The following is a 27,435-nucleotide window of genomic DNA, read 5'->3' on the forward strand; positions in this document are numbered from 1 at the left end:
TCACCAATTAGGAGCATATTGATTCACCACAGACTTTAATTTGATCAAATAAAACATAAAACAACTTCTTAAAAACTTCATTTAGAAACCTTTATGTGACTTCTATTCGCATTTCTATATTTCGTATTTCTGACACGATGTTTCTTAAAATCGTTAATGAATCGTTAACCATGAATTTACAAGTTAGAATAGCTGACGGCACAACCAGGGAATCAATATTTATTTGCAGAACAAAAATATTATTTGTCAGGGACATAAACAAAACGTATCGTATCAATTCTACTTGATTAATCATGTGGACGCACCTCGTGCTGTCTGTGTCCACGCGCACTTAAAAATAGGCTACAAGTAGCCTCTCACCTTCTGATGTTACGCGGTTGACTGCACATGTTGTAGCAGAAATAGCCGAGTGAACGTGTTTCGTTTCATGTAAAGGTATTCGTCTTATTTTTGTTAGAAGCAAGATATTTTATGCCAGTGACGGTTTTGTTAATCGTGTGTTTTGAGTAAATTCATCTAATGTTCGGTCGCTAGCTAATTGTTTGTGAGCTAGCTAGTGATAGTCGTCAACCATGATATGGTTCGTGGCGGAGAGGCCCGGGGCCTTTAACAACCGTACTTAAATAACAGCATAAGAACATATTTTCACAGTCCCCCTGAATTGTTATTAGCCATTCTACAAGTAAGTTAGCCTACAGCCCCAGCGTGTTAGCATGGTGGCGTCGAGCTATTAGTTAGCCTCTAACTTGTGATAAAGTATTTGTCTGCAAATGTGATGTGACGTCAAACGGGTTCCATTTTGTTTCTGTTGTGGTATCGAAGGTGGTCTGCAGAAGAACAATTGCATGCTGTATCAACGATAAGGAAGCTTAGACGGTGATCTACGGCGACTACGGTAAAAAGAGGCCTATTTTCAGCAGTGAGTGGACCGCATTTGCAAAGGAGAGGCTGTTGGTGTTTACAGGCGTACACGTTCGTAGTGATCACTCACCTCGGGCATCAACGTTTTTTTGAGTTTTTTCAGAGGTATATATACTACGTCCCGTCCATCTGGAGTTTAACATGCACTTGACCACGGGCGTCAGAATCCAGTCATTGAGGGCTGAGCTGGTTTTCACCACTGTATTTTAAGCAACTGTTTTGAGACACAGCCAAGCCTGTGTATATGTTCGGCTACTTCATAGATCCTGTAGCCCAGTGTTTCTGAACCCCAGTCCTTGGGACAGAAGTTATTTGTTGTAACCGGGAACTCACCCCTGGTTTAACTAACCAAGGGCATTTTTGGTGGTTTGATTGATTCCTGACAACAAAAACCTTATGGCAAGTGGGTCCCGAGGACTGGAGTTCAGTAACACTGCGTGTAGCCAGTGTAGTTTACATATACATGTGTATGTAGCCAGCAAATAATTTAAGTGGTCTAAATCCAAGGGACTAATTTCAAGTTCAAGTAGTAGAGTTTGATAGTTGTTCCATCACAGATTCAAAATGAGAATCTCCAGTGAATGGGGAAATTCGGTGCCCCTGGATACTCAGTTTGGCAGAAGAACAGAAATGACTTTAATGTTTTAAACATATTCCTCAGTTTGCACTTAAGCAAGCGCATGGGGTTTTGTCACTTCACACACTCAGAATTAAATATCATGAAATTGTGAAAGCAACACCCTCTTATAAACCATGTTCTATTAAAAGGACAACACTTCAATGTGGTGAATGGGTCAATACTTTCACACAAATTCTTATGATATTATTTAGTGCTTAAGTTAATAAATGGCTATTTGTGCATTTGTAAAACTAAACAGTTTGAAAATATTCGATCGTGGACCTGAAGGTTTCCAAGAACAGCAAAGCACGCGTGCGATGACACTGGACACAGATTTGATCGTATCGGATCTTTAATCCAACTGGAAAAAAAAGGCGCTTTTAAGCAATTGTATGGAAAAACAAATATTTACAATAGTTGGAAGCATGAGTTGTTTTTTGTTTTTTTTTACAATGACACATCGGCACACAAGACCAGCCGCAGAGCTGGCCCGTACGTCTGACTAAGCAAACATTCCCAATTCCAAAGGGCCGGATAAGTGCACATTACATATTTACATAATACCATAGAAATGTACCAAGTCCACCAAGTATTCTATTCTGTTACTAAAATATCGGATCATTAGGCACACTTTTTTGGAGGGGGCGAGGGGAGGAAGGGGGGGGTAATGGATGAATAATTTGGGTTGAAATGTGGTTGCGCAGAGTTGAAGCTAAGGGGGAAAAGAAATGTCAAGCCCCCAGCTCCTCGTCTTGCTTCTGGTTTCTTCCTGCCGATCCGAGAGGCAGGCTGGCCTTCCGTTCCCTGCTTAGGACTGGGGGCGGAGCCACGTCCCGGGAACGCCAGATTCCACGTCCGGATCGCGTCCTTAACGCGTACGGGCCAGGGGAGGCGGCGGCGGTGTGTGTGTGTGAGTGTGTGGGTATGTGGGTGGGTATGTGTGTGTGTGTGTGTGTGTGAGTGTGTGTCTGTGTGTGTGTGTGTGTGTGTGGGTGGGTATGTGTGAGTGTGTGTGGGTGGGTATGTGTGTGTGTGTGTGGGTGGGTGGGTGGGTTAGGATGCACGCGCAAAAAGTAAAAAAAAACAAACAAAAAAAAAACACAAAAAAAACGACAGGACCTACGCTATCTACAAGATATACACGTTAATGCACGCGGACGTTGATGAGCGGACACGACGACCAGTTGTTTTGCTCGGCCGGCTTGGGGGAGGAGCTGCGGGACTCGGGCGCGTCCGGCGTGTCGGGGCCGTCGGCCATGAGGTAGCCGATGCCGTATCTGCCGTTGGGCGTGGTGTCGGGCTCCCCCGCCCCGCTCTGCTTCCTGTAGATGCTCTTCCCCGGGGGCAGCGGCGACGGCGCCTCGCTGGGCGACTTCCCGTGGATGAGGCTGGCGTCGTCGCCGTCCTCCGGCCGGGCGTCCTCCTTGATCATGCGGCCCTTCTTGTAGGACACGGCGGACAGGCCCCCCGCGCCCTCGTCCAGCAGGCCGAAGAAGCGCAGGCAGAAGACCACGGGCACCGGGAGGATCGCCACCACGATCAGCGTGATGCACACGGCCACGCCCCAGCCGGGGTACCTCACGGACCTCTCTTGGGCCTGTGGAGATGCAAGCCGTTACGCGGCGGGGTTAGCGCTTGGCCCCAGGCACTGCTACCATGTTAATCTTACACAATATAGCTATGGAATGTACTGCATGTTATTTCAATAAACTATCAAAAAGACTTGGAGCAAAATGCCAGATATCATTGAGATAATATATTTGTTCAAATCTATATAGCGGTGAAATGTAAGCTATTTGGAATTGCAGCCTCTCCCTTTTTTTGAGTTTATGTTTGCTTAAATATATAACATAACAGGCCATTCAGCCCAGCAATGCTTAAGTCTCCTTCTACTAAGCTTTAAGAGATTAAGCATCTTAAGTCTTTCCTCATAACTTTTATCTTTTATACATGGAATCAATCTGGTTGCCCTTCGTTGAACCTTTTCCAGCGCCTCTAGATGTTTCTTGTAGTGCGGCCCCCAGAACTGCACACAGTACTCTTAAGTATGCCACCGTGTGGGCTCAGTAACTGGAACTACTCTAAATTCGGACTGGTTGATGAACAGGGCCGTAATTTCACGAGTATTCCTTCTGGGAGTCGCACCGTTTGAAACGTCAGTAAACATCAGCGCAAAGGCCAGGCCGCTACGTACCAGCTCCTCGATCCAGGCGCTGTAAGTTGGCGGAGTCATTCCCAGCTGGATGAAGCTGGTGGCCAGCAGAGCCATCAGCACCAGCGGAGTGATGTACTTCCACATGTAGTAATAGAACCGGAACGGCGAGAAGCCCAGCATGTCCTTCAGGTCTTCAAAAAACCTGCCGGGAAAAAAAAAAAAAACGAAAACTTAACTCCTTAATAAGTGCCCTCTACTCAAAGTTGACGCTCAGTTGGAATGAAATTCTTCGCGTTTATCACAGCCGCGGTTCAAAGAAACTACTCGCGCATAAAGTGCGTTGCTCGGCAACAGCCAATTATGTGGCTGGTATTATGCCCGTGAAAAATGTCCCTGCGCCGCTTGTTCATTTAGCCACAAAGTGTTTCCCTGACAACCTGCTACTATCAGACGGCTCAGAGCTACATTTTATTAGAGCTCAGATCCAACGGCGCTGTGTGTTATTTGGCTTGACACTTTGAAAGGTCACCTCGGGATTATCTGTGAAAAGCTGAATACAATACTAGCTTGTATCAATCCAGGTAAAGCAGAAGATCTACGTATATCACTCAACAAATCTAAATCCCCCCCCCCTCTGCCCTTTTTAAATTGTCTAAAGATGATACAATTAGGATTACCCAGTCCAAACTGGGTAAATAATAAATAAAAACTTATTTCGGGATATTCATCCAAAAATAATCCGAAATCAAATCAAACCCTAAAGTCTTAAAACCGTACACAGTTACCGGACGCTCTGTGAAAGGAGGGGAGAGAGAGGCGAGAGTGCGTACTTGTCCGTGCCGTAGACCCAGGCCACCGCCACGTTCTCCAGGATCACCACGATGAGCAGGGGCAGTGTGGCGGAGTAGTCGTCGAACATGGCCACGAAGTAGTTCCCCGAGCGCTGCACGAAGATCAGGCCGATGCTGAACGCCAACAGACAGCACCCCACTGTGGTCGGGAGGGGAAGGACACGGGGGCGACATCGCCATTAACTTCCAGCCCGCCACACTGGCCACAGTCCACATAACCCCAAGTCTCTGGGGCCTGAATTGGCAGCTGATTGAAGTCTCAAAACCGTGCTGTGTTTAAAACCCGCATACTAGCATACTACTCAAACTACTCATACTAAATTTCAGGCTGATTTTCAATTGAATGTAGTATGCGTAGTACGCTTAGTATGCAGTCTCGAACACAGCCCAGCAGTCGCTGTAGCCCTGGAGGTGCAGCAGGGGTGTCCGATCTCATCCGAAAAAGGGCCAGCGAGGGTGCTGGCTTTTGTTTCAGGCCAGCACTGCGACACCTGATTCAAGCAGTTCACGAACCACGGTCATCAATCAAGACCTTTTAAGCAGAATCCAGTGTCTTTGTGCTGAGCTTGAACTAAGCCTTCACTGGCCCTTTTCGCAGAAGACTGGACACCCCTGAGGTATGGAGTTTGAGATCTCAGGCATTAACACCTTTGCCTCTGAGCTGTAAAAAATACAACTACAATGCCCCCACACACACACCCCCCCCCCCCCCACACTACTAAAGTACATCCTCAGCCACTCCCAGTGCCCGCCTAATGCACTGTCAACCTTTCACCACAAGAGGGCGCCGCAGGGCAGCAGAGACGGTAACTGGCAACACAGGCAGCGCTGGAATCAGGACAGGCCGCGTCATTTAATCACGCTAATGGCGGCTTCCCGCTCAGTCTGCGGCGGTGACCCAGATTGGGATCGCGCAGCGCCCATCTGACAAGCGCCCCACAGTCGAATCGATTTATTTCCCCCTGCCAGTAAGTAGCGTGACTTTATGTAACAGGATTGTTCAGCTCCGGTGAGTGGGCTTAAATTCCCAGCGTGCCGCTGGTTCGGCGGCGGCGGCCGCGTGCGTGGTGAGGAACGCAGCCTGCTCCCCGAGGGCCGAAGCGCTAATCTCAGATTCCTGACCTGCTGCGCGACATCACTTCCTGCTCTCTCTCTCTCTCTTAACTGCTCGCACCCGGTTCGGTGCTCGGCGTTGGGACGTTAACGTTGCCTGCGGGCTGGCCCACCTGTGAGGAACTCCTTGCGCACTTTGAAGGTGTCCACCAGGGGTGTGATGATGCCCTCGATGGTGCCGAACATGCTGCCCAGGCCCAGGTTCACCAGCATGAGGAAGAACATCACCGACCAGAAGGGCGAGGCGGGGAAGTGCGTCATGGCCTCCGTGAAGGCGATGAACGCCAGGCCGGTGCCCTGCACGGCCTGCGGGGACGGGCATTACATAACCGTGCGTTAAATAAGGCATTACACTCCGCTACTGTGTAACAATGCGTTACACTGCATTACCTAACAATGTATTACACCGTATTACATAACTGCGTTACATAAGGCATTACACTCCGCTACTGTATAACAATGCGTTACACTCTGTTACATTACAACAATGTGTTACACTGCATTACCTAACAATGTATTACACCGTATTACATAACTGCGTTACATAAGGCATTACACTCCGCTACTGTATAACAATGCGTTACACTCTGTTACATTACAACAATGCATTACACTGCATTACCTAACGATGCATTACACTGCATTACCTAACGATGTATTACACTGCATTACCTAACGATGCATTACACTGCATTACCTAACATTGCATTAGACTGCATTACCTAACAATGCATTACACTGCATTACCTAACAATGTATTACACTGCATTACCTCACAATGCATTACACTGCATTACCTAACAATGCATTAGACTGCATTACCTGATGATACATTACACTGCATTACCTAACAATGCATTACACTGCATTACCTTACAATGCATTACACTGCATTACCTAACAATGTATTACACTGCATTACCTAACAGTGCATTACACTGCATTACCTAACAATGTATTACACTGCATTACCTAACAATGCATTAGACTGCATTACCTGATGATGCATTACACTGCATTACCTAGCAATACATTACACCCCATTACATTACAACAATGCATTACACTGCATTACCTAACAATGTATTACACTGCATTACCTAACAATGCATTACACTGCATTACCTAATAATGCATAACTTCAAGTAACAAGAAACTTCAGCGAGTATAGATATCATAGTACGTCGTACTAATAATTCACTTCATTGTACGTCACTCTGGATAAGAGCGTCTGCTAGATGCCTGTAATGTAATGTAATGTAATATCACCGAGCACGCTGCTTTGTTTTTACACTGTATAGTAGCTAACACAGAAGCGCTTGCATCTTCCTCTGAGCCTCAAGCCTTTCTCAATTATTCATGCTGTACAATGTCACGAGAAACCACTCACCCTCAGAGGCAGGTGCAGTAAAAATAGCATCTTTTGCAAAGATTATTAATACAAAGCTATAACAAAAATGGATATAAAAATGATTTAAATACAACTAATAAAACTTTTTTTTAAAACACTGGAAAGGAAAGAAAGGAATGTTTTGTTGTGTTCAGATTTCCGTTTGTAACCAGTCTGAAATGGGTTTAAGCTGACGCTGAAAGTCTTGAGAAGGCAAAAAGCCCATCCCTGGAATGCAGTGATATTTATGATATAATAATTTTTTTCTTTGCTTGTAATTTCTCTACATATTCATGTTTGAATTGTAGATGCGGCACACTTGCACTAGGGGGCGCTGTCCCTCAGCGTGTCTCCCCGGGTGTACATAAAGGCTGACTGATGGCCGGTGTGTACCTGGTTGAGTTCGTCCTCAATGCGGCAGGGGTCCAGGCCCAGCTTGGTGTAATCCCCCTCCTTCACCTCCTTCAGCACTTTGGTGATGGCCAGGTAGTCCTCCGCGGTCACGTGACTGAAGTTGATGTGCTTGGGGATGAGGTCGTAGCTGATCTGGTTGCCCAGGTAACCCCTAATCCTCTTTGTGTTTCTGGAGGGAGTGGCCACACACACACACGCATTATAATACGTACAGATGATCCTCCCGTTGGCAGTATAAACACTGAGGTTGTCCTGAGGTTAACTGCCTGTGTGCATGTGTTTAAAAATAGTAAATAACTACATGTAAATAAATGTACTTTATTTAATTTAACGGCAATCAACACCGTCCAGTGTTATGATATACCTGTTAGTATTACTCTTGAAAATGTCACGGGTGTCTAGTGCAACCATGATACACTTCGGTGTTTTTTTACATTACATTACATTTCATTATTGGCATTTGGCAGACGCTCTTATCCAGAGCGACGTACAATTGATTAGACTAAGCAGGAGACAATCCTCCCCTGGAGCAATGCAGGGTTAAGGGCCTTGCTCAAGGGCCCAACGGCTGTGCAGATCTTATTGTGGCTACACTGGGATTAGAACCACCGACCTTGTGTGTCCCAGTCATTTACCTTAACCACTACGCTACAGGCCGCTACAGAATGTTAGTCCGTTTTCAACTCTGACCTCACAACCACACCTCATTTTACAGCAAAATCTGTTATAATAAAAAATAATGCAAATGCTACCACAAATAGTCATAGCTTTATCTGTAGCATGCAATGCTTGCAGAGTACTTTTACTCTTTTGTGTGCACATTATATGGGAATGGCCGGATGTCCTAGTTTACAAGCAGGAGATGTTGGATGCTAACAAAGTTTTTAAAATCTTGTGCTAATGTGCAGCAAAAGTGCAACTCGTTCACTAATCGGAGACTTAAAGCTGGGACATCCGGACATTTGGCATGGAAGCCACGTGTAACCGACACAGTTCTCCGTGTACAGTCGCACCTGGGTGTGGTGCGTGGAGTCCAACACCTGACACTGATCTCAGGCGCTTAACCCCTTGAATTGACTAGCAGGTTTTTTGGAATGTTCTGAAAATTCAAAGTCGGTGTTCTAGAGCACTGCTCTCAATTATCCCAGCAGTGACTGTGACATCATCAGCATCACATTCTAATGACACGATTCGTGACCTTAGAGCAGGGATGGGCAACTCCAGTCCTGGAGATCCGGTGTGTACCAGTTACCCCGACTCAGCGAGCTTATTAGCCGTATGCGCCGTGACCGAGTCTCATAAATTAGACCACAATAAAAACGCTACAAAGACAAAGAACATTCATCAGCTGCCATTTATATATCACGGAAGGAGGCTATAAATGACAAACCGCGTAAATGAGCGGGCCGGTTAAATATGTACGAGCAGAAGAAGTTGGCCTGGAATCAAAGAAAACCGATACGACCCATCCCTGCCTGTAAAAGGGTTAAGCAGCGTTCACGCCGGGTTAAAAATAAGCCGCAGTCGGGAGGGAACGGCGGGCGGCCATTTTGTGAGCGTGCGCGGGCCGCAGGGCTCCGTTGACTTACAGCGTGACGCACTTCTCGTTCATGATGTTGGCCTTGAAGCCCAGCACGGCGAACACCACCAGCGTGGCCAGCACGGAGGTGAAGAAGTTGATGAAGGACACCAGCACGGCGTCGAAGTGGCAGTTGTTGTCGCGCTTGTTGTAGCTGGAGAAGGCGATGACGCCGCCGAAGCCCAGGCCCAGGGCGAAGAACACCTGCGTGGCCGCCTCCCGCCACACCTTGGGCTCCAGCATGATCTCCAGCTGCCGCACGCAACAAACCGGCGTTACGGTCGCGTTTACATTCATTACAGTCATGTGGCAGACGCCGTTAAAACAAAGCATGGGTTCTTCCACAGGTTAAAAGCATCAAGTCCATAACTAGGAAAATACACATGAAGAGCTGTTCTAAACAGAAAGACGATAGTCATCGTAAGTCCAATTTTATAAAATTTTTTAAGGGTTAGGGTTAGACGAGTCGGGTATTGGAGGGGGGACGGGGGGGGGGACGACTAAGGTATAGTTTGAAAAGGTGTGTTTTTAGTCTGCGTCGAAATATGGCGGGGAATTTTGCTGTCCTGACAGTGGTAGGTAAGTCATTCCACCACGGAGGAACCAGAACGGAAAACAGGCGTGAACGTGCAGCTCGACCGCCTGGTGCTCGTAGTGAGGGAACCATAAGGCGACCAGAGCTGGCAGACCGGAGTGGTCTTGCTGGGGTGGAGGGAGCAATTCAATATTGGATATAAAGTAGTGCAGCCTGGGTAAAAGACGCAGCTCACGCACAACGTTCTCGCAACGAAACCGGAGGGTTTCGTTAACGTTACGACGTTGTGAGGTTGTGAGAACGTTCTGTCTGTTTGCTGGATGGGAAGTGAGAGGTTTTGATCCTAGACGGGACGTTGCGTCTGTTGCCGGCTAACACTTTCGAGCAGGGATCAGCAACTCGCGGTCCTCAAAGTCCACAGACTCCTGCTTTCCCACCCACCCTTTACCTGGGAGCCAGGCATGAAGGCAGTCTGCACAAATGACCAGGGAGACAAGAAAACCAGGGCTGGATTTGGATTCGAGGGCCAGATTTGATGATCCCTGCTTTCCATTCAGCTGCAGCTATACCCGTGTAGATCATTCGTAACTAATGTGGTGACAAGGTTGTTGCTGAGCAAATGTGGGCGCCATTTTGTATCACAAAGGCACATCGTGAAATGGACGGGCAAGGTTTAATTGTTGCGCATCACGAAGATATGGCCCATGAGTGTAATTATTATATTAAAAAAGTCACGTGTAATTACGAATACAGCTTACTGTTGTTCCGTGTTGCCTATGTTGAATTTACTCAGTAATACCCTCTTATTAAGTAATAAGTGTTAACCTGTTCCCTTTCATCAGGGAATTAACCTGATGTCTTTTTTGTTATGTGCAGCTATACATATGAATATTGCACAACAGGGCTGTTCTACCCTGTTCCTGGAGATTGACTGTCCTGTAGGTTTTCATTCCAGCTGTGACATGCCTCATTCAAAAGCTACAAATCTCCTTGAGCTGCTAATTAATCGAATCAGGTGTGTCAAATTAAGCTCTACAGGACTGCAGATCTCCAGAAGCAGGGTTGAGCAACCCTGTAATACGAAATCTAAGCTCTAGCAATAATGTAATATAAACATTAAATTACATAACCTTCACTGGGTAGACACCCTTATCCAGAGCAACGTACAGTACATTAGTGAAGAACATCATTACTGCTAGTGGAGTATTCTGCACACTGTGTGTGTGTGTGTGTCTGTGAGACCCTCATTATAACTCGCCTGGGATAAATATTGTGTTCATAATATAAAGAAATATATGCATAAACATATCCCGATGTCACAGTTAAGACTGGCCCGTAAACCTGCTTTAAACATTTAATCCCCAGATGAATCCTTTTACTGGGGGGGTCGGGTGGAGGGGGGGGGTTAGCGCCATGCTAAGCGCTAATGCTAATAACAGGCGGCAGCGCCTTCGGCGGCCTACGCGGCCTTGCTGCTCACAGGCCGGGCCCGTAACCAGGTGGCTCGTCTCCCTAGCGACGGCAGGCTTGTTAATTTGTCACTGCAGTGGCGGGAAGTGTGTGTGTGTGGGGGGGGGGGGGGTAGTGCCAGGGGAGGTTGTGTCGCCATCTGTCTGTCTCCTCTGAGAGCATAGTAGAGGGACCTCCCTCTCCCGTTCCCCCCCCAGACCGCTGTTACGGCGTTCATTTCCACTACACACTCCTGCATTTAAAGGGCCGCAGTCCAAATACATGCAGCCTCGGCTAAAATGAACGGAGACTCTGGACTGCCCGTAGGTGAGTGTGTGCACGGATAGTGTGTGTGTGTGTGTGTGTGCGTGTGTATGTGTGTGCACCCTGCGATGGATTGGTGACCCGTACAGGGTGTATTCCTAAATCCCCCCCCCAGCGACCCTGACCGGGTTAGATTATAGATGGACGGATGGATGGATTGGGACTGGCATAGCTCACACTTTTGAATCTCATGCTAAACAAATACAATACGAATACAGTGTGTCGCTACTAGGATCCTGACAGGACCTGATCTGTTGGCACACTGCTACTGTATACACAATCCCACTAACAGAACAAATGGCTCCAGCACATATATTCCTGTGTACCTACAGTCAGGTCTATAAATATTTGGACAATGACAAAGTTATTGTTACTTTAGCTGTCCATTCATTCATTCATTCATTCATTCATTATCCTAACCCGCTTATCTTGAACAGGGTCGCAGGGGGGCTGGAGCCTATCCCAGCATACATTGGGCGAAAGGCAGGAATACACCCTGGACAGGTCGCCAGTCCATTTCAGGGCACACACACCATTCACTCACACACACTCATACCTACGGGCAATTTAGACTCTCCAATCGGCCTAACCTGCATGTCTTTGGACTGTGGGAGGAAACCGGAGTACCCGGAGGAAACCCACGCAGACACGGGGAGAACATGCAAACTCCGCACAGAGGCCCCGGCCGACGGAGATTCGAACCCAGGACCTCCTTGCTGTGAGGTGGCAGTGCTTACTTTAGCTGTCTACCACAGGATATTGGGTTTGGGAGTAAATAATGAATATGAGCAGACTGTCAGCTTTAATTTAAGGGTATTTACATCTAAATCGGGTGAACGGTGTAGAAATTACAGCCCTTTTTATACGTAGCGCCCCCAATTTTAGGGGCTTAAAAATAATTGGACAAATTAACATAATTGTAGATGAATTAGTCATTTTTGTGAACTTGGTTGCATATCCTTTTAATGCCATGACTTCCTGATATCATTATCAGAGTCTGGGTATCTTATTTTCAGGTGCAATTATTTACTTCAAACTCCAATATCCTGTGGTAGACAGCTGAAATAACAATAACTTTGTCAACATCCAAATATTTATGGACCTGACTGTAAGTCAGTATCATTGTTGTCTATGAAATTGTTCCCACCCATCCCTCCTTTGTTTGCTTTTCCGCTTACATTTTTTTAGCTTCTGTCATCCACATCCATAAAGCCATTTAAAGCTCAATCCTCAATTAAATCAGATGAGCCTGAAAATACTTTAGCCTTTATTCATTCTTTTGTTTCTTTTCAGACTACATTGTTGGAAGTCATCAATCGTTTACTCCATACACAAATTAATTATATTTAAATTGTTCTTCACTACAATAATTTCCCAGGTGTCTACCTAATTTTAACACTATTTTACGATTTATTTAGCCTCTTTATGAACGGAGTTCAAAAAGTAGTTTGTCATCAGAAGAAGTATATTTGTGACTTAAATGTTGGAAGGAAATGTCTGAAAGTAAAAGAGTAGAGGTCCTAACACTGTTCCCTGGGGGACTCCAGTTCCCACAATGCACTGCTCACTCTGATCGGCCCTTACCTTGGGAGTGAACATGTGCCGGATGCCGTCGAGTGATCCAGTCAGGAGCAGGGCCCTCACCAGGAAGCAGATCAGAACCACGTAGGGAAACAGGGAGCTGAAGTACATCACCTGCCAAGACACAACAACAGATCTATGCCATCGCTGGGAAAGGAAAACTGGGTTCATTTCATAACACGTCCTTGCGCAAGCTTGCATTGTGAATCATCGCTAAGGCAACGTGAGCTCAGTTATCTTGACTCAAGGATAAGCTGCAGGACCCCACTCACAATCCTGCTATCTTTTCACCACTCTGGTCACACGGTGCATGATGCTCCCATGAAGGACTTTCTCTCTCGTTCTCTCTCTCTCTTGCTCTCTCTTTCTCGCTCTCTCTCTTCGATTTAGGAATATAAATACGAAAGATGATGTGATGATGCCTGGTGAAAGTGTAGCCATTCGATAGCAGTCTGTGGGGTGGTCTCCGTCTCTGAAGAGACGGTCTTCGGACGAGCCGGGGAGGTTGAACGTTCAAATTACGCACATTAACCTAAATGTGCCGCACTTTAGCTGGCAAGCCCTGATATTACCGCTGAGACCAAGGCAGTTTTTTTTTTTCTGCAAGTAGGCCTCAGCAAATGTCTCAGTCGGAGTAGATGGACAGTGTAGACTGGAGCAACCTCACAGTTAAGGAAGCCGTGCAGGTATAATTACAGGAGATTGCAGGGTTCTCTACTGGGTAGCCGCACAGCGTGTCGCTTGTTAAAAGCTCAGCTCTGCTTTTTTTTTCGCAAAAATCGTCCCACAACATCTGGAGAGGCACTCTCCCCCCCCTGCGGGAGTCTGGTTTTTAACAATGCGGACGTGATGTGGCCATGAGACACCGGCCCTCCCCTTCTCCCGCCCACACGCGCAGAGACCACTCCCTTCAGGGTGGGAAAAATGTATCCTCCTTTCCTCCACTCGACTCCTTCCTTCCCTAAAAGACTGCGCCGACACCCGCGTCCACAGCACAAGCTTCGTTCTTCGTGCCCGTACTCGGGGAATTTTGGTGAAGTAAGGACCCCGTGTATCTGATCCGCCCGACATTGTTTTCAAACATTCAAAATTTGTTTGTTAGCCTTGATTTTGGGCCAAAGCTGGTTGTTGAGTTCAAGTGTTTCCATTCCGGGACCATGTGAGTGCAATGGCATAAGAGAAAGCCAAGCGATTATTTTCCAAAACAATATTTAGTTTGGCCTCCTTGCTAATCTGGCAATATCACTGGAACAAGGTGGAGACCTGCTGTGATCAGTTTACAAGAAAGTTTTTCATCTTTATTAGACCAGTCCGTGTATATTGGAAAACTGTTGCAAACTAAGGTGTCGCGATATACAATTTGCCCATTTGTGATCTATCCATTATGTTTGACCTTTTTTAGATAAACGTCCCCACACTATCTTAACAGACTGTCACCGTATAATTTGAGTGGATATAAACACAAGTTTGACGTAACTAACGACGAGTCTCGCTGTCTGATATCTGGGTTTGCAACCAAGGCCATTTTCATAGCTTTGGCAGAGTACTACAATGTAACCAAGTCGATACTTTCTCTGGTAAATATTAAGAGATTTGAGCACTCAATTTAGAACACCTTCAGGTACACTCCAGGACTGGAGTTAAACCTGCAGACACTGCGGCCCTCCAGGACTGGAGTTAAACCTGCAGACACTGCGGCCCTCCAGGACTGGGGTTAAACCTGCAGACACTGCGGCCCTCCAGAACTGGAGTTAAACCTGCAGACACTGCGGCCCTCCAGGACTGGAGTTAAACCTGCAGACACTGCGGCCCTCCAGGACTGGAGTTAAACCTGCAGACACTGCGGCCCTCCAGGACTGGAGTTAAACCTGCAGACACTGCGGCCCTCCAGAACTGGAGTTAAACCTGCAGACACTGCGGCCCTCCAGGACTGGAGTTAAACCTGCAGACACTGCGGCCCTCCAGAACTGGAGTTAAACCTGCAGACACTGCGGCCCTCCAGGTCTGGAGTTAAACCTGCAGACACTGGTCCTCCAGGGCTGGAGTTAAAGATCCTGGGTACAGAGTTTGAATAGGCTCAAATGAGACTTACTGCTCTGGAGTCATGGTTTAAATCATAAAGGGTCTATGAAGGAGTAAGTGTTGTGTAATCTCAATACAGTCTCAATAGTCTCACTGCAATTTCAATAGTCTCAATACTCACACTGCAATCTCAATGGTCTCACTGCAATCTCAATAGTCTCAATAGTCTCACTACAATCTCAATAGTCTCACTGCAGTCTCACTACAATCTCAATAGTCTCACTGCAGTCTCACTACAGTCTCAATAGTCTCACAGCAGTCTCAATAGTCTCACTAGTCTCAATAGTCTCACTACCGTCTCAATAGTCTCACTACCGTCTCAATAGTCTCACAGAAGTCTCAATAGTCTCACAGCAGTCTCAATAGTCTCACTACCGTCTCAATAGTCTCACTACCGTCTCAATAGTCTCACAGAAGTCTCAATAGTCTCACAGCAGTCTCAATAGTCTCACTACAGTCTCTACAGTCTCACTACAGTCTCAATAGTCTCACTACAGTCTCAATAGTCTCACTACAGTCTCAACAGTCTCACTACAGTCTCAATAGTCTCACTACAGCCTCAATAGTCTCACAGCAGTGTCGCTCGTCTCAGTCCGGGCTCGACGGGAGGACGTTCTTTTCCCAGACCGCGCTCGTCACGATCACAAAAGACCGGCCGGTAATTCTCACGCACGCAGCTGCAAGCTGCACGTTCCCCCAGCACGAGGAACAATCCGCTCAGACCTTGGGAACAAAAACACATTCCTCAGGGGTAAAAACAAAACAAAAATAAATAAAGTTGTGGTTAAGCTACAGAAGTGGCTTCAATCAGCCATGGATCTGAAGCTTTCTCCTCCGTCCCTTCCGTTCAGACCTTTCGTTCACTTCCGCTCCTGATTTCCGATCTATTTGACTGTAGTCGGTGCCATATCCACTCAGCAGGGCCAGATTAATATACAACGACACACGAGAAGGAGTGCCTTAAAGCAAGATACTGTGGCTGCTGTGCTGCCTTCACAGGCACTTCGACTGGACTTATACAACAGCTTTACCGACGATACAGTAACTCAAGATTCAAACGTTTTAAATTATGCTTATATATTATGTTTCAACACTCTCTCTGAACCAATACCATTTATCCCTCCCGTAGCTGCATTACGAAAGAAGCAGTGACCGGCATTGACAAGCATATGACCTATTTTTGGGTGAAAAAATGTGGATTTGTCTTCAACCACTGGTGGGTAATTAGGTAATTAAATGCCAACACGTTCACATCCATTCACATTGTCTTTATGAAATCAAACCAGACCTCTGCAGGACATTTAAATTATATTCTTCCACAGATGCAAACCATTTTAGCCACTGATATAACCAATGTTCTCTTGGTATCATTGAAAATAAGCAAACCTTTTACACCTGCATATACGAAGTGTGCTAGAAGATCTGACTGGTCAAATCAATTTAAAAAATATATATATTTTAAGAATTTTATCAATTCTGAAATAAAAAATTCAGAACCAGTTAGTTCTTTAACAATTTGTCAGGAAAGCCTTGTAACTTGTGCCACAACAATGACGACCTCGGGATGATGTTCGGATTTTTCTATTGGCTACCCAGCAAACAACGTGTAGGCTCTTTATTTCTGTAATGGAGCTATCTCCATGGAAACGCAAATGTCCCCAAGTCTGACACATCCTCTCAGGCCCCATTGAACCCCATTAACAGAGCTGTGGAATTTAGCACTCTGTGATTGGGGGACAACCCCCAAAGGGGCGGGAATTCCCCCTTTTGTGACATCAGCACCGCCCCCTCTCTCACTCCATGCAAGCCTGCCACTGTGACTGATGCAACAGTGGCAGCTTGTTACCGCATCTCTAAAAGCACACACACACACGCACGCACGCACGCACGCAAGCACGCACGCACACACACACACGCACACACAGGACCCGATGTGACAGCTGGCATATAAACCCAAAGTACAAAGACCTGTGACTTCTGGTTAAAGGACACCTCAGGCCATTCTTTCGGAAAAAAACAAGGCCTCTTACAATTATAATTTTGCATAAATATTTAATATGAGCGTTAAATACAAGACTAATTTGCCTTTAAAAAAAAAAAAATGGGATGATGGGAAAATCACAATTGGTCACAATTTAAAATAAGAGTACATGTCCTATTGTAGTTGTTCACATGAATTAGTAAAATTAGTAAAAAGTTTTCGTTAATGTATTTGTTAATTACTACCTAATATATTTGGTCCATAAATATGTATACATTAGCAAACCGTCGAAAAAAAAGTTATAATTAGTTCATTAACAAATACATGAACTGGAATGTTTTTCATTCCAATTTGAATTGGCATTCACTAATGATGTACTAATGATGTACAAATACATAAACAAAGCTGAACAGATTGACCTTTCAGTCCAAATCATGTCACCTTATTGTAAAGTTTCACCGGCACATTATTTGGGTGTCCTTCCCCTCAAAGGCGCCATATAAACGGTAAAACCATTTAGCATTTAGCGTTTACCATGAGATGGTTTTGGGGACGGGGTGGGGGGGGGGCCTCACCTTGCCCGAGGACTGGATGCCCTTGATCATGGCCAGGCACACCAGGGTCCAGGCGGCCAGCAGACACAGCGTCATCCTCCAGTTGAGGCCGCCGCCCTGCGAGATGGAGTCGGAGATGTCCAGGGCCGAGCGGTACCAGTAGTAGGTGGTGGCCGAGCTCTTCTCGCACTCCGGCTCCACGACTGAAACAAACCCGAAAACAAACCCGTCAAACCCCCCCCGCGGTCAGGGGCGGGCTTCGGCCTTTACGCTGCGTTAAAAACGCTACGCTATCCAGAGCCACGAATGGCACTGGCCCTGTGAGAGTTCGCTGGGCCTTTTTACGATTTTAAGCCACCAACTTTGATGATAATAATAATAATAATAATAATAATAATAATAATAGCGCCTGTAACACACTCAATATATTTGCGATAATTTAATTCAAATTCATTACATTACAGTAACCATATGTTGCCCCTCGAGAAACAGAGTTTGCTCACATCAGTCCGTCATAATAACATTGATAGTTGTGATGTCTTAATTATGTACTGTTTTTACCGTTAATAACGTTTATTAATATTGGTTACTTGTGAGAGATTGGTTCTTGACCAGTGGGCACTCATGCCAAGGCAGGGGCTGCTGAAACGACTGGGAGAAGTAGAAGAGGCTCCACCCAATGATGACGTTGTAGTACAGGGCCACGAAGAAGCACACCTGGAGATACAAATGAAGAGTTGGCACGTTAGGGGAGTAGGGTCACGTCCACAGTCAGCACGTAAGGGCAGCAGGGCTCACACACACCCGCAGTTAGCACGGTCGCGCAGCTGGACTCCGCACTGATACGCTGGTGTTGAGTTACCTTTTCATCACTATCCTGATTCTGTCTGTCATCATCAGCTGCTAATTGGGTGACAGGGCCCCACTAATGCAGTGCTTTCTCTAACAGTGTGTGTGTGTGTGTGTGTGTGTGTGTGTGTGTGTGTGTGTACTCCCAGTGCTGTACTTTCTGAAGCAGGGCCCCCGTAATAACAGTGATTGCTCAAACAGGTCCCCACTAATGCAGTGTTTTCTCTAACAGAGTGTGTGTGTGTGTGTGTGTGTGGACCCCCGGCACGTACCACGCAGCTGGCGAAGCCGATGCCCCCCATGCGGGGGCTGATGTAGTTCCACACCCCGATGCTGCCCCGCCGGATCCGCTGCCCCACGGCCAGCTCCAGGAAGAAGAGCGGGATGCCGATCAGCACCAGCAGGATCAGGTAGGGCACCAGGTACGCACCTGCGTGTGACAACACATCACCTCACACAACAGCACACCTGTGCATGACATCACATTACCTCACACAACAGACATCACATTACCTCACACAACAGACATCACATTACCTCACACAACAGACATCACATCACCTCACACAACGGCACACCTGGGCATGACATCACATTACCTCACACAACAGACATCACATTACCTCACACAACAGCACACCTGTGCATGACATCACATCACCTCACACAACAGACATCACATTACCTCACACAACAGACATCACATCACCTCACACAACGGCACACCTGGGCATGACATCACATTACCTCACACAACAGACATCACATTACCTCACACAACAGACATCACATTACCTCACACAACAGCACACCTGTGCATGACATCACATCACCTCATACAACGGCACAGTCTGCTCAGTCCCTGGCTCATCCCAGGGGATTGTCCCCAGCTTAGTCTAATCAACTGTAAGTCACTTTCACAGATGGTCATGGTTAGGCTTCAGCTAAATAAATAACAAATTATTGAGTTCATTAATTGTGAATTCTGCTATGGCCGTGTCATAAATGTAACATTTATGTGACACTTAGAGCAAATGTGAATATACTATTAGTTTGTACTCATTTTTAGTTGGCAGGTTAACAACAACATCAAGCATAGACCTGTTATTTCAGTCCAGTCCTTTCACAGTGGCTTGCTCCTCTGTGATGTTAAAAGGACAAGCTATTAGGTAACGTGCAGGGCGTATTAAATATTGATTTTGTAATAATTTCTGGGGAAGCCTCCATTAAACAGGAAGTGCTGGAGGGCTGGGTGACCTGGAAAGCAGCAGTGGGTCCTCTTTGTTCATCAGAACATCCTAAAAGTCCATTGTGCAAAGTTAGCCAAGCAGAAAAAAAGGTTAACTCTCCTGGGCGGGCGGCGGGGGGAGGGGGGTTGATATAACAGCCCGGTGTGGTTTTAACTGGATCAAGCCAGACTCTGACACGAAAGAAGATCTGATTAGGTGCTGCTAGGTAATTATATCACAGCTAATCACAGTTAGCCTGCACTAAGGGCGGCCTGTAGCATAGTGGTTAAGGTAAATGAATAGGACACGCAAGTTCGGTGGTTCTAATCCCGGTATAGCCACAATAAGATCCGCACAGCCGTTGGGCCCTTGAGCAAGGCCCTTAACCCTGCATTGCTCTAGGGGAGGATTGTCTCCTGCTTAGTCTAATCAACTGTACATCGCTCTGGATAAGAGCGTCTGCCAAATGCCAATAATGTAATGGAACGCTAACTGTTTCAGGTTCAAGGTGTCGGCTCTGCCAGCTGACTGTAGTGTAAACAAGGCACGAAATGTTCCTTGAGCGTTGGCCTTGGACCTAGCCTTGTTTGCTGTGACTGGTGTGTTGGTGTTTCCGTAGGGGAAGAACAACATGGGAGGTTGTTTGAGAAGACAGTTTGAGAAGGCCTACATCCGCCTGCAAACCACCCACTCCGTTTTCTTTTTTTAAAGCGGCACTCCCACTAAAAGTTAAATCCTCACCCACCCCGTATTTTGAAACTGTGGAGAGACGGCTGTTGTGTAAACGTAAAGCCGGATTAAAAAGCAGGCTCGCTTTACGCCTTTGTTTGAGGGTTTTCGGCGGGACGTCTGCGTCATTGGAGCCGGGGCCCCGCCGCGGGCTCTGCAAGACGAGACCGGCGTAACTCCTGCGTCCGTCTCCCGTGCTGAGCGCTGCCACGGGGTGGGGCCCCTGCCTCCCACCCAGGCCCCACGCACGAGGGACACAGCCCGCCGGTTCTGGGATAGACGATTCGCCTCTCTTCCCACGACCGATATCAGCATGGGAGCGTGGACTGCGGGACCGTCCGCTGCGCCCGGAGCCGTATCGGATTCCTAAAACTATCCTCGCCGCCTTTCCCCCCCACGCGAGTGGTCCGCGGATTCAGCGTTTCAGGTCCTGCGAGTCTCGCAGCTGTGTGGAATTTCACTGTTCCCTTTTTTTTTTTTTTTTTGTTCTCCGCTCGAGGTGTTCCCGAACACCGGCCCGAGCCGCATGGACGGGAGGGAACCTGCACAACCTGATCGTCCCAGACGCCGCGGGGCAGAACGGTATCCTCCTCATCTCCTCTGGAGGGGTTGGGCTGCTCGTCAAAATTCCTGCGTGTCGTCGTACTGTGAAGGCACGCATTTTAAGAGATGCCTTTGACGGGAGAAAGTACTTCCTCGTGTCAGGCACCAGAAAGAATTTTCACCGCAGTCGAGTCGAATCACACATAGCGGCCCTCGAAGTTTGCTTGTGGTTCGCGCGGAAAGCGACCGACGTCATTACCCTGTCAGACCTGGGTCAAATACTCGCCTGCTGCAATTGGCCCGACCGAGAGGACCAAGAGCATTTCACTGGTTCCCAGACGCAATACACCAACTCAAGCTCAGTACAGCGTAGAGAAGGTATTTGAATCCAAAACGAACGGGTGTTTGACCCGGGCCAGTCACCCGGGACTGAGAGAGCAGTGCTCTTTCGGTGCGCCGGGTACGCTGGGCGGGCGGGGGGCTCTGGAGCCCTGCAGGCCGGGGGACAGGCACAGCGCACCCCGTCCCAGAGCTGGCCCGAATTCTGTTACAGCTGCAGGTGTCACTTACACCTGTGTGGAAACAGTGACCGTGCTGCCAGTGTGAGGCTGGCTGTCACTGCGGGTATGGAGGCCCAGTGCCCTGTTTCAGAGAGAGACACACTGCCACACACACTCACATCCACATACACACTTACACACACACTCTCATGCACACACACACTCTCATACACACACACACACTCACATGCACATACACACTTACACACACTCACATGCACACACACACACACACACTCACATGCACACTCTCATGCACACACACACTCACATGCACACACACACACTCATACACACACACACTCACATGCACATACACACTTACACACTCTCATTCACACACACACACACATGCAGGCACACACACTCACATGCACACACACTTACACACACACTCACACACACACACACTCACATGCACACACACACACACACACACACACTCACACACACTCACACACAACAGGCACACAAACAAACACACGTACACAAACAAACACTTCGTAGGAACACACAGCTGTGTAAGCAGAGTTGTTTGTATTGATAATAACAGTGAATGACAGGAAATGCTTTGTAGTCTGATTCTAACACATTGTGAGCCAGGTAGAAACCGAGCTATTTATTATACCTTTCTGTGCTCCATACAGTGTATTTTACCACCTTATTATGAGACTCTCCAGTTTGTGGAAGTACACGCTGTCACATTATGGGTAAATATTGTTGAGCTGGCAGCACAGTGGCTGGGAAACAGCAACACCATCACACCTCTTCTCAAGCTCATCACCTCACACGTTTCGTGAGTCATCTCCACCTCACGAGAAACTGGCAGACCAGGGCCAGCGTCAGCATCAGAACATAATGTTTTTGGATTCAAATACTTTTTCTGTGCTCGAATTGTCTTGCTTGGTGTAAATTGAGCCAACCAGTAGGACCATACTTTTTGAGAGCATGTCATAGGTTCCAATATACCCAACAAGCTCAGTAAATGGTAAATGGTTGGCATTTATATAGCGCCTTTATCCAAAGCGCTGTACAATTGATGCTTCTCCATTCACCCATTCATACACGCACTCACACACCGACGGCGATCGGCTGCCATGCAAGGCACCGACCAGCTCGTCTGGAGCATTTGGGGGTTAGGTGTCTTGCTCAGGGACACTTCGACACAGCCCGGGCAGGGGATCGAACTGGCAACCCTCCGACTGCCAGACGACTGCTCTTACCGCCTGAGCCATGTCGCCCCCTGTAGAGCGTAGGAAAGGATTTGAATAAAAAAAAAATTAAAAAAACGATTAGATATTTGACCTGGGTCTTGAGTCTATTACTGCGTGTGAACGCAGAGTGCTGAACCCACATAGATCTCTTTGAGGTTCGGCTAAAGGCAGTGGCGCTCTAACTGCCTTCAGCGGTACGCCGGTTTTCTCTCAAATGTCCGACGGAACGAGAGGCGGCCTGTTTCCCGGCGACCTTGACCGGCGGCGGAGAGAATCAATGGAGTCAGGACGGCGTGTCCACGTCTCCACGTCTCCCTCAGGCTGCAGCGCACAGCGCACAGGCTGGAGTAAGGTCAGGGCAGGTGCTGAAGAGAAGGCGTTAAAAAAAGCGCCCTTTTTACGAGAAGGCCTTTCACACAGCGTGGAACGCAGAATGAAAACAAATACAGTTTGAATCGGCGTTCAAACTTTCTCCATTGTGGGTCGTTGTGAACAAAATGTGATTTTTGGTCCTGACAAAGAACATATTGTCTGACATATGAATGACAGATATGCCGTGCATTAAAAATCCTTACTGAACCATTAGAAGAATTTTAATCTTTTGGACTGGGGGGCCGCTAAATCTTAGGGTGGCCTCGCAAGGATTTTGAAAATGGGTTACAAGTGGATTCTGTTCTCCTGCTCAGAAATGCGCTTTTGTTTGATCAAAATAAAAACACACTGCAACAGTGTAGGTCGGTACCTGTATGACCTTGTTTGACCCAGACCAAGCTAGTTTGGAGCACAGGAACATGTTTCAACTCGGCCTGAGTACTTTTAACCCAAATGGAGTAAATGTGGTCATTGCCTGGAGGAGCTGATGTAACCCTTTGAAGAGTAGTTTCTTTGGAATGTTAGAATACAAAATTCTAAGTCAGCGTTCTAGAACTCCACTTGCTTTCTGTTACAGGAAGTGATCATTACGTCATCATTAGAACATTCAATTAAGAACATTCTCAATTGTGATGTATATATTATCTACATAGCCATTTAGCTGACGCGTTTATCAAAAGCGACTTACGGGTGATCAGACTAAGCAGCCTCAAGGGCCCTCAGCTGTGCGGATCTTATCGTGGCCACACCGGGGCTTGAACCACCAACCTTCCGGGGTCCCCCGTCACGCGCCCTAGCCACTAGGCTCCAGCGGTAAGAAGTTTTTTGGTTTTTTTTCGCGGTGTCCGCGGGACTTACCGCCGCCGTTCTTCTGGCAGAGGTAGGGGAACCTCCAGACGTTGCCCAGGCCCACGGAGAAGCCCACCTGGGCCAGGATGTACTGGACCTTGCTGCTCCAGGCCGGTCTCTCCTCCTCGGCCTCGGATCCCTCCTCCAGGTCCCGGTCCTTGCCCTCGACGTCGTCGCTCACCGCCAGCGAGCTGGCCTTGAACGAGTCGTCACACGCATCCTCGTTGGACAGCAGATCTTTGCTGGACTCCGTGCCCTCATCGTCAAGCTCTCTCTTGACGGCTTTGCCGTTCTTGGACATCGGATTGGCGGGCCGCGTTGGTTGGGGGGAGGGGGGGGGTGGGGCGAAAATGTCCTTCTTCTGGGAGGGGGTAGGGGGGAAGGCAGGCGATGCAGGGGAATGGCGGCGCGGTTGGAAGTTCGGATTCGGGGGAAGTGACCACGGGCGCCTACGGTGAGGGGTTTAGTTCTTCATCACAACAGAACATCTGGAAGAGACGAAAAAGAGCATAAAATCACAGCCAAACAAAACTCCTGCCCCTGTATCCGATCCCAATTCATTTCAGACAACAGAAAGTTCCCGCTGAACACTTGCACGGCAGGGATCAGCAACTCACGGTCCTCGGGGGCCGAGAACCGCTGGTTTTCCACCCTCCCTTTACCTGGGACTCAGGTGCACAGACAGTCTGGCCAACCAGGAGCACTAATTACCCCGAGAGAAAAGAGAAACCAGGGCCGGATTTTGGGTTTGAGAGTCAGAGTTGATGATGCCTGCTTTACAGCATCAGAAATGTTCAGGAAACCTAGAAAGCGTCAAGCAGAAGGGCCAGACAGAGAGACTGGGCGAAGATCTCGAGGCATCAAGACCAGACATACAAGATCGTAATCACAGAAGCCTTGGTCACACAGTCCAGGGCAAGCCTGCAAATTCTGTCATGAAAAATAAAATGTCCTGTTTTCTTTGTGGTTTTCCACCCACATAATGGAACTTTTTTTGGTTCCCTTTTGCAATTCAGGCCCAAACTTTGGTTCCCTGTTTAAATAAATAAATCGCAAAACTAAATAAATAAATAAAGACAAAAAATAAAACAGGCTGACGGATGCCTGACAAGACAACCTGGTGAAAACATATTTGTAAAGTCACACAATGCATACATTATGCAAGCATATGCACATACTTCAAATATACAATCAGTCGTAGTATATTAAAGACTTAAGATTTTGAATGGAAACCCAATCACGTGGTGAAACCACGCCACACACACACAGACACAGACACACACACACACGCGGGTGCCAGCTCGACAGAAATGGCCAAATAAAGATTATACAGCCCCACCCCAATTACAGTGGCACTGGGGCATAGTGAGCATACTCGCGGGAGACCACAGGCGCATGCGTACCTGGAGCTGTATGGGTACCAAGGGTACAGAAACTTCGCTGACAATAATCACTTTCCACCACGTCTTACGGGACGACAGCGCTTTACGTCCCCTTTTCCCGAAAGCCTTGGTGACCAACGCACTTACAGCTAAAAGTGTGATATGTGCAATAATACGCAAAAGAAATCACAACTAATGAAAACTGGCGCGTGTCGTGGGCTGCCCTCTTCAACGAGCGAGACGTCCCCCAGTGTGTGTGTGTGTGTGTGTGTGTGTAAAACAGTAGGCTATGTGACAACAAACGATAACCGCAATCGCTTTGATGTTGCCACCTCCACCCCGGTCCTCGTTGACTTATTTTGCATCCCTGCATCTCCATCGTATTACAACCGTGTGGCTGTCGAAGCTGCATCCGGGCGGTGGTTATCCGAAGGGGTGTACGTTACCCAGCCAGAACAGGGTAGTCTGTTTTATTTATGAGACTTCCAGTGCGTAGTCCTGTTTCCACGACAATCATTTTGCAGTACGTTAGAGCTGATGCGTCACTTCATCGTTCTCAACCTACCTATGTTATATGCAAACTGCTGACGGCGTGGTGCACTTTGCCGCGACGTTTTATTTAGCAGGGTATACCCATTATTTAGATAAAACATTTACCGACAAAGCCCTTTAGATATGTGGTTAATCATCTTCACGTTGTTTCTACGTAGAGACAGACCCAATCAGCCAACCTTGTTCTTCTGACATATACTAATCTTATTTCATTCCAGAAATCTGCCAAGTGAACAGTGTATCGCTTATGTGTAAAATTGAACTCATATCCAGTGCACCTGCCTGGTCTAAGTTTCAGCCATGACTGACATATCTTGGAAAACATGGCCTAATAGAAATTAAGGTAGGGCCAGTACATTCCACACATTGTGAGTTAGCCTACCAACATCTGAATAAAAACGAATAGGACTATAGGTCACATTCTGAATTATCTTTCGAAAAAGGACAATATTTGGTTTAAGCACAATACAGCCTACGTCTTCCGTCTACGCGCCTTATGCGATTATTTGATTTATCCGTAGACTAGCCTATATCTCCCAAGATTAGCCCAATTAAAAAGGCGCTTGTCACCATACAATTGCACGCTGTGAATTTGAAACATATTTGAAATGTTGAATGTACAATTACATGTTTTGAATACAGACCATTCAATGTCACTGTTGAAAACATGACGGACACAAATAATTATATGCCGGTTGTAAAAATTCTGAGAAATGTTTTTGGCAATATGGAGCCTCATTGAAACACAATCAAATATTTCTATTCAAATATAGGCTGGCTAACTATATACATTCACTACCTTCAATGTAGGCTAATTTTCACTTGATGACACATTACATGTTACAGTGAAAACACAATAAAAGAATGCATATGTAGATACTACTGTATTTAATCTATACTACGATATTAAATGTATTATTTACACCGTAGATTGAACATAATGAAATATTCCCCCGCCCATATTCCCCATTCCCCATTCCCTTTCATACATGTGCTGTAGCCTATTTCATCATCCACTCGATAGCATCACCAAATGAATAAAAATACATCTGAACCCGTATTACTTACCTGTAGCCGAGATAAATGCAAATCTTGAGACCTTTCACGTTAGCCTCCAACCGTTTCTTTCAAAATAACGTATTTAAGCGTTCGAATTGCGGCACGAGCACATGCTTCACTTCAACCACTGAATCATTTCTCACCGGTGTCTTTCAAGGATAGCAGCAATCTGCCTGCTTCGCTTTTGGCAACACAGAACATGCTTTGCAGCCTCTTGGGGGGTTGGGGGGGGGGGGGTACACATTACGGTCGTTCGTAATGTGCACCATACGCTTGAATCAATGTTATTTGAAAATATCATACCTGATTTTACTTTTGTATACTTGAGTAATGAACGCAGAATATAGTTATTTTAAAAAGAGTACATTCCGTTGGCACTTGAGGTTTTTGGACCACCCCCGTAGGTCCGACGTTGGTAGAATCCACTACAACAAACTCCTGCCATGGTTCGTACCAAAGACACAAAATCAAAACGAGTGCATGTCTGTGTCGTTTGCGTAAATGTCAGCTTTTTTTTGGTGACACTTTTTAATTCAACTTTATGAAAGG

The 27,435-nt window shown here is 46.9% G+C and overlaps 1 protein-coding gene and 1 long non-coding RNA gene across 2 annotated transcripts; one reads left to right on the forward strand and one right to left on the reverse strand.

Annotated features, from left to right (window-relative positions):
• The first annotated feature begins 340 nt into the window (after positions 1 to 340).
• LOC133118867 (uncharacterized) lies at positions 341 to 3,394 on the forward strand. Its single transcript, XR_009706449.1, has 3 exons — positions 341 to 435; positions 823 to 895; positions 2,989 to 3,394. It is a non-coding gene; the product is annotated as an uncharacterized LOC133118867 (long non-coding RNA).
• On the reverse strand, positions 1,875 to 27,054 carry LOC133118865 (sodium-dependent neutral amino acid transporter B(0)AT2-like). The gene is made up of 12 exons (XM_061229122.1): positions 26,896 to 27,054; positions 23,903 to 24,381; positions 18,670 to 18,827; positions 18,139 to 18,265; positions 17,570 to 17,751; positions 12,935 to 13,045; positions 9,053 to 9,294; positions 7,443 to 7,632; positions 5,773 to 5,965; positions 4,526 to 4,685; positions 3,735 to 3,897; positions 1,875 to 3,137 (listed from the first exon to the last, which is right to left on the reverse strand). The coding sequence occupies exons 2-12, from the start codon at positions 24,192 to 24,194 to the stop codon at positions 2,685 to 2,687; spliced, it is 2,271 nt and encodes a 756-aa protein (XP_061085106.1). The 5' UTR covers positions 24,195 to 24,381; positions 26,896 to 27,054; the 3' UTR covers positions 1,875 to 2,684.
• Between the last annotated feature and the right edge of the window lie 381 nt (positions 27,055 to 27,435).

The sequence above is a fragment of the Conger conger genome, chromosome 19 (genome assembly GCF_963514075.1).
Source record: "Conger conger chromosome 19, fConCon1.1, whole genome shotgun sequence".
NCBI classification, from domain to species: domain Eukaryota; kingdom Metazoa; phylum Chordata; class Actinopteri; order Anguilliformes; family Congridae; genus Conger; species Conger conger.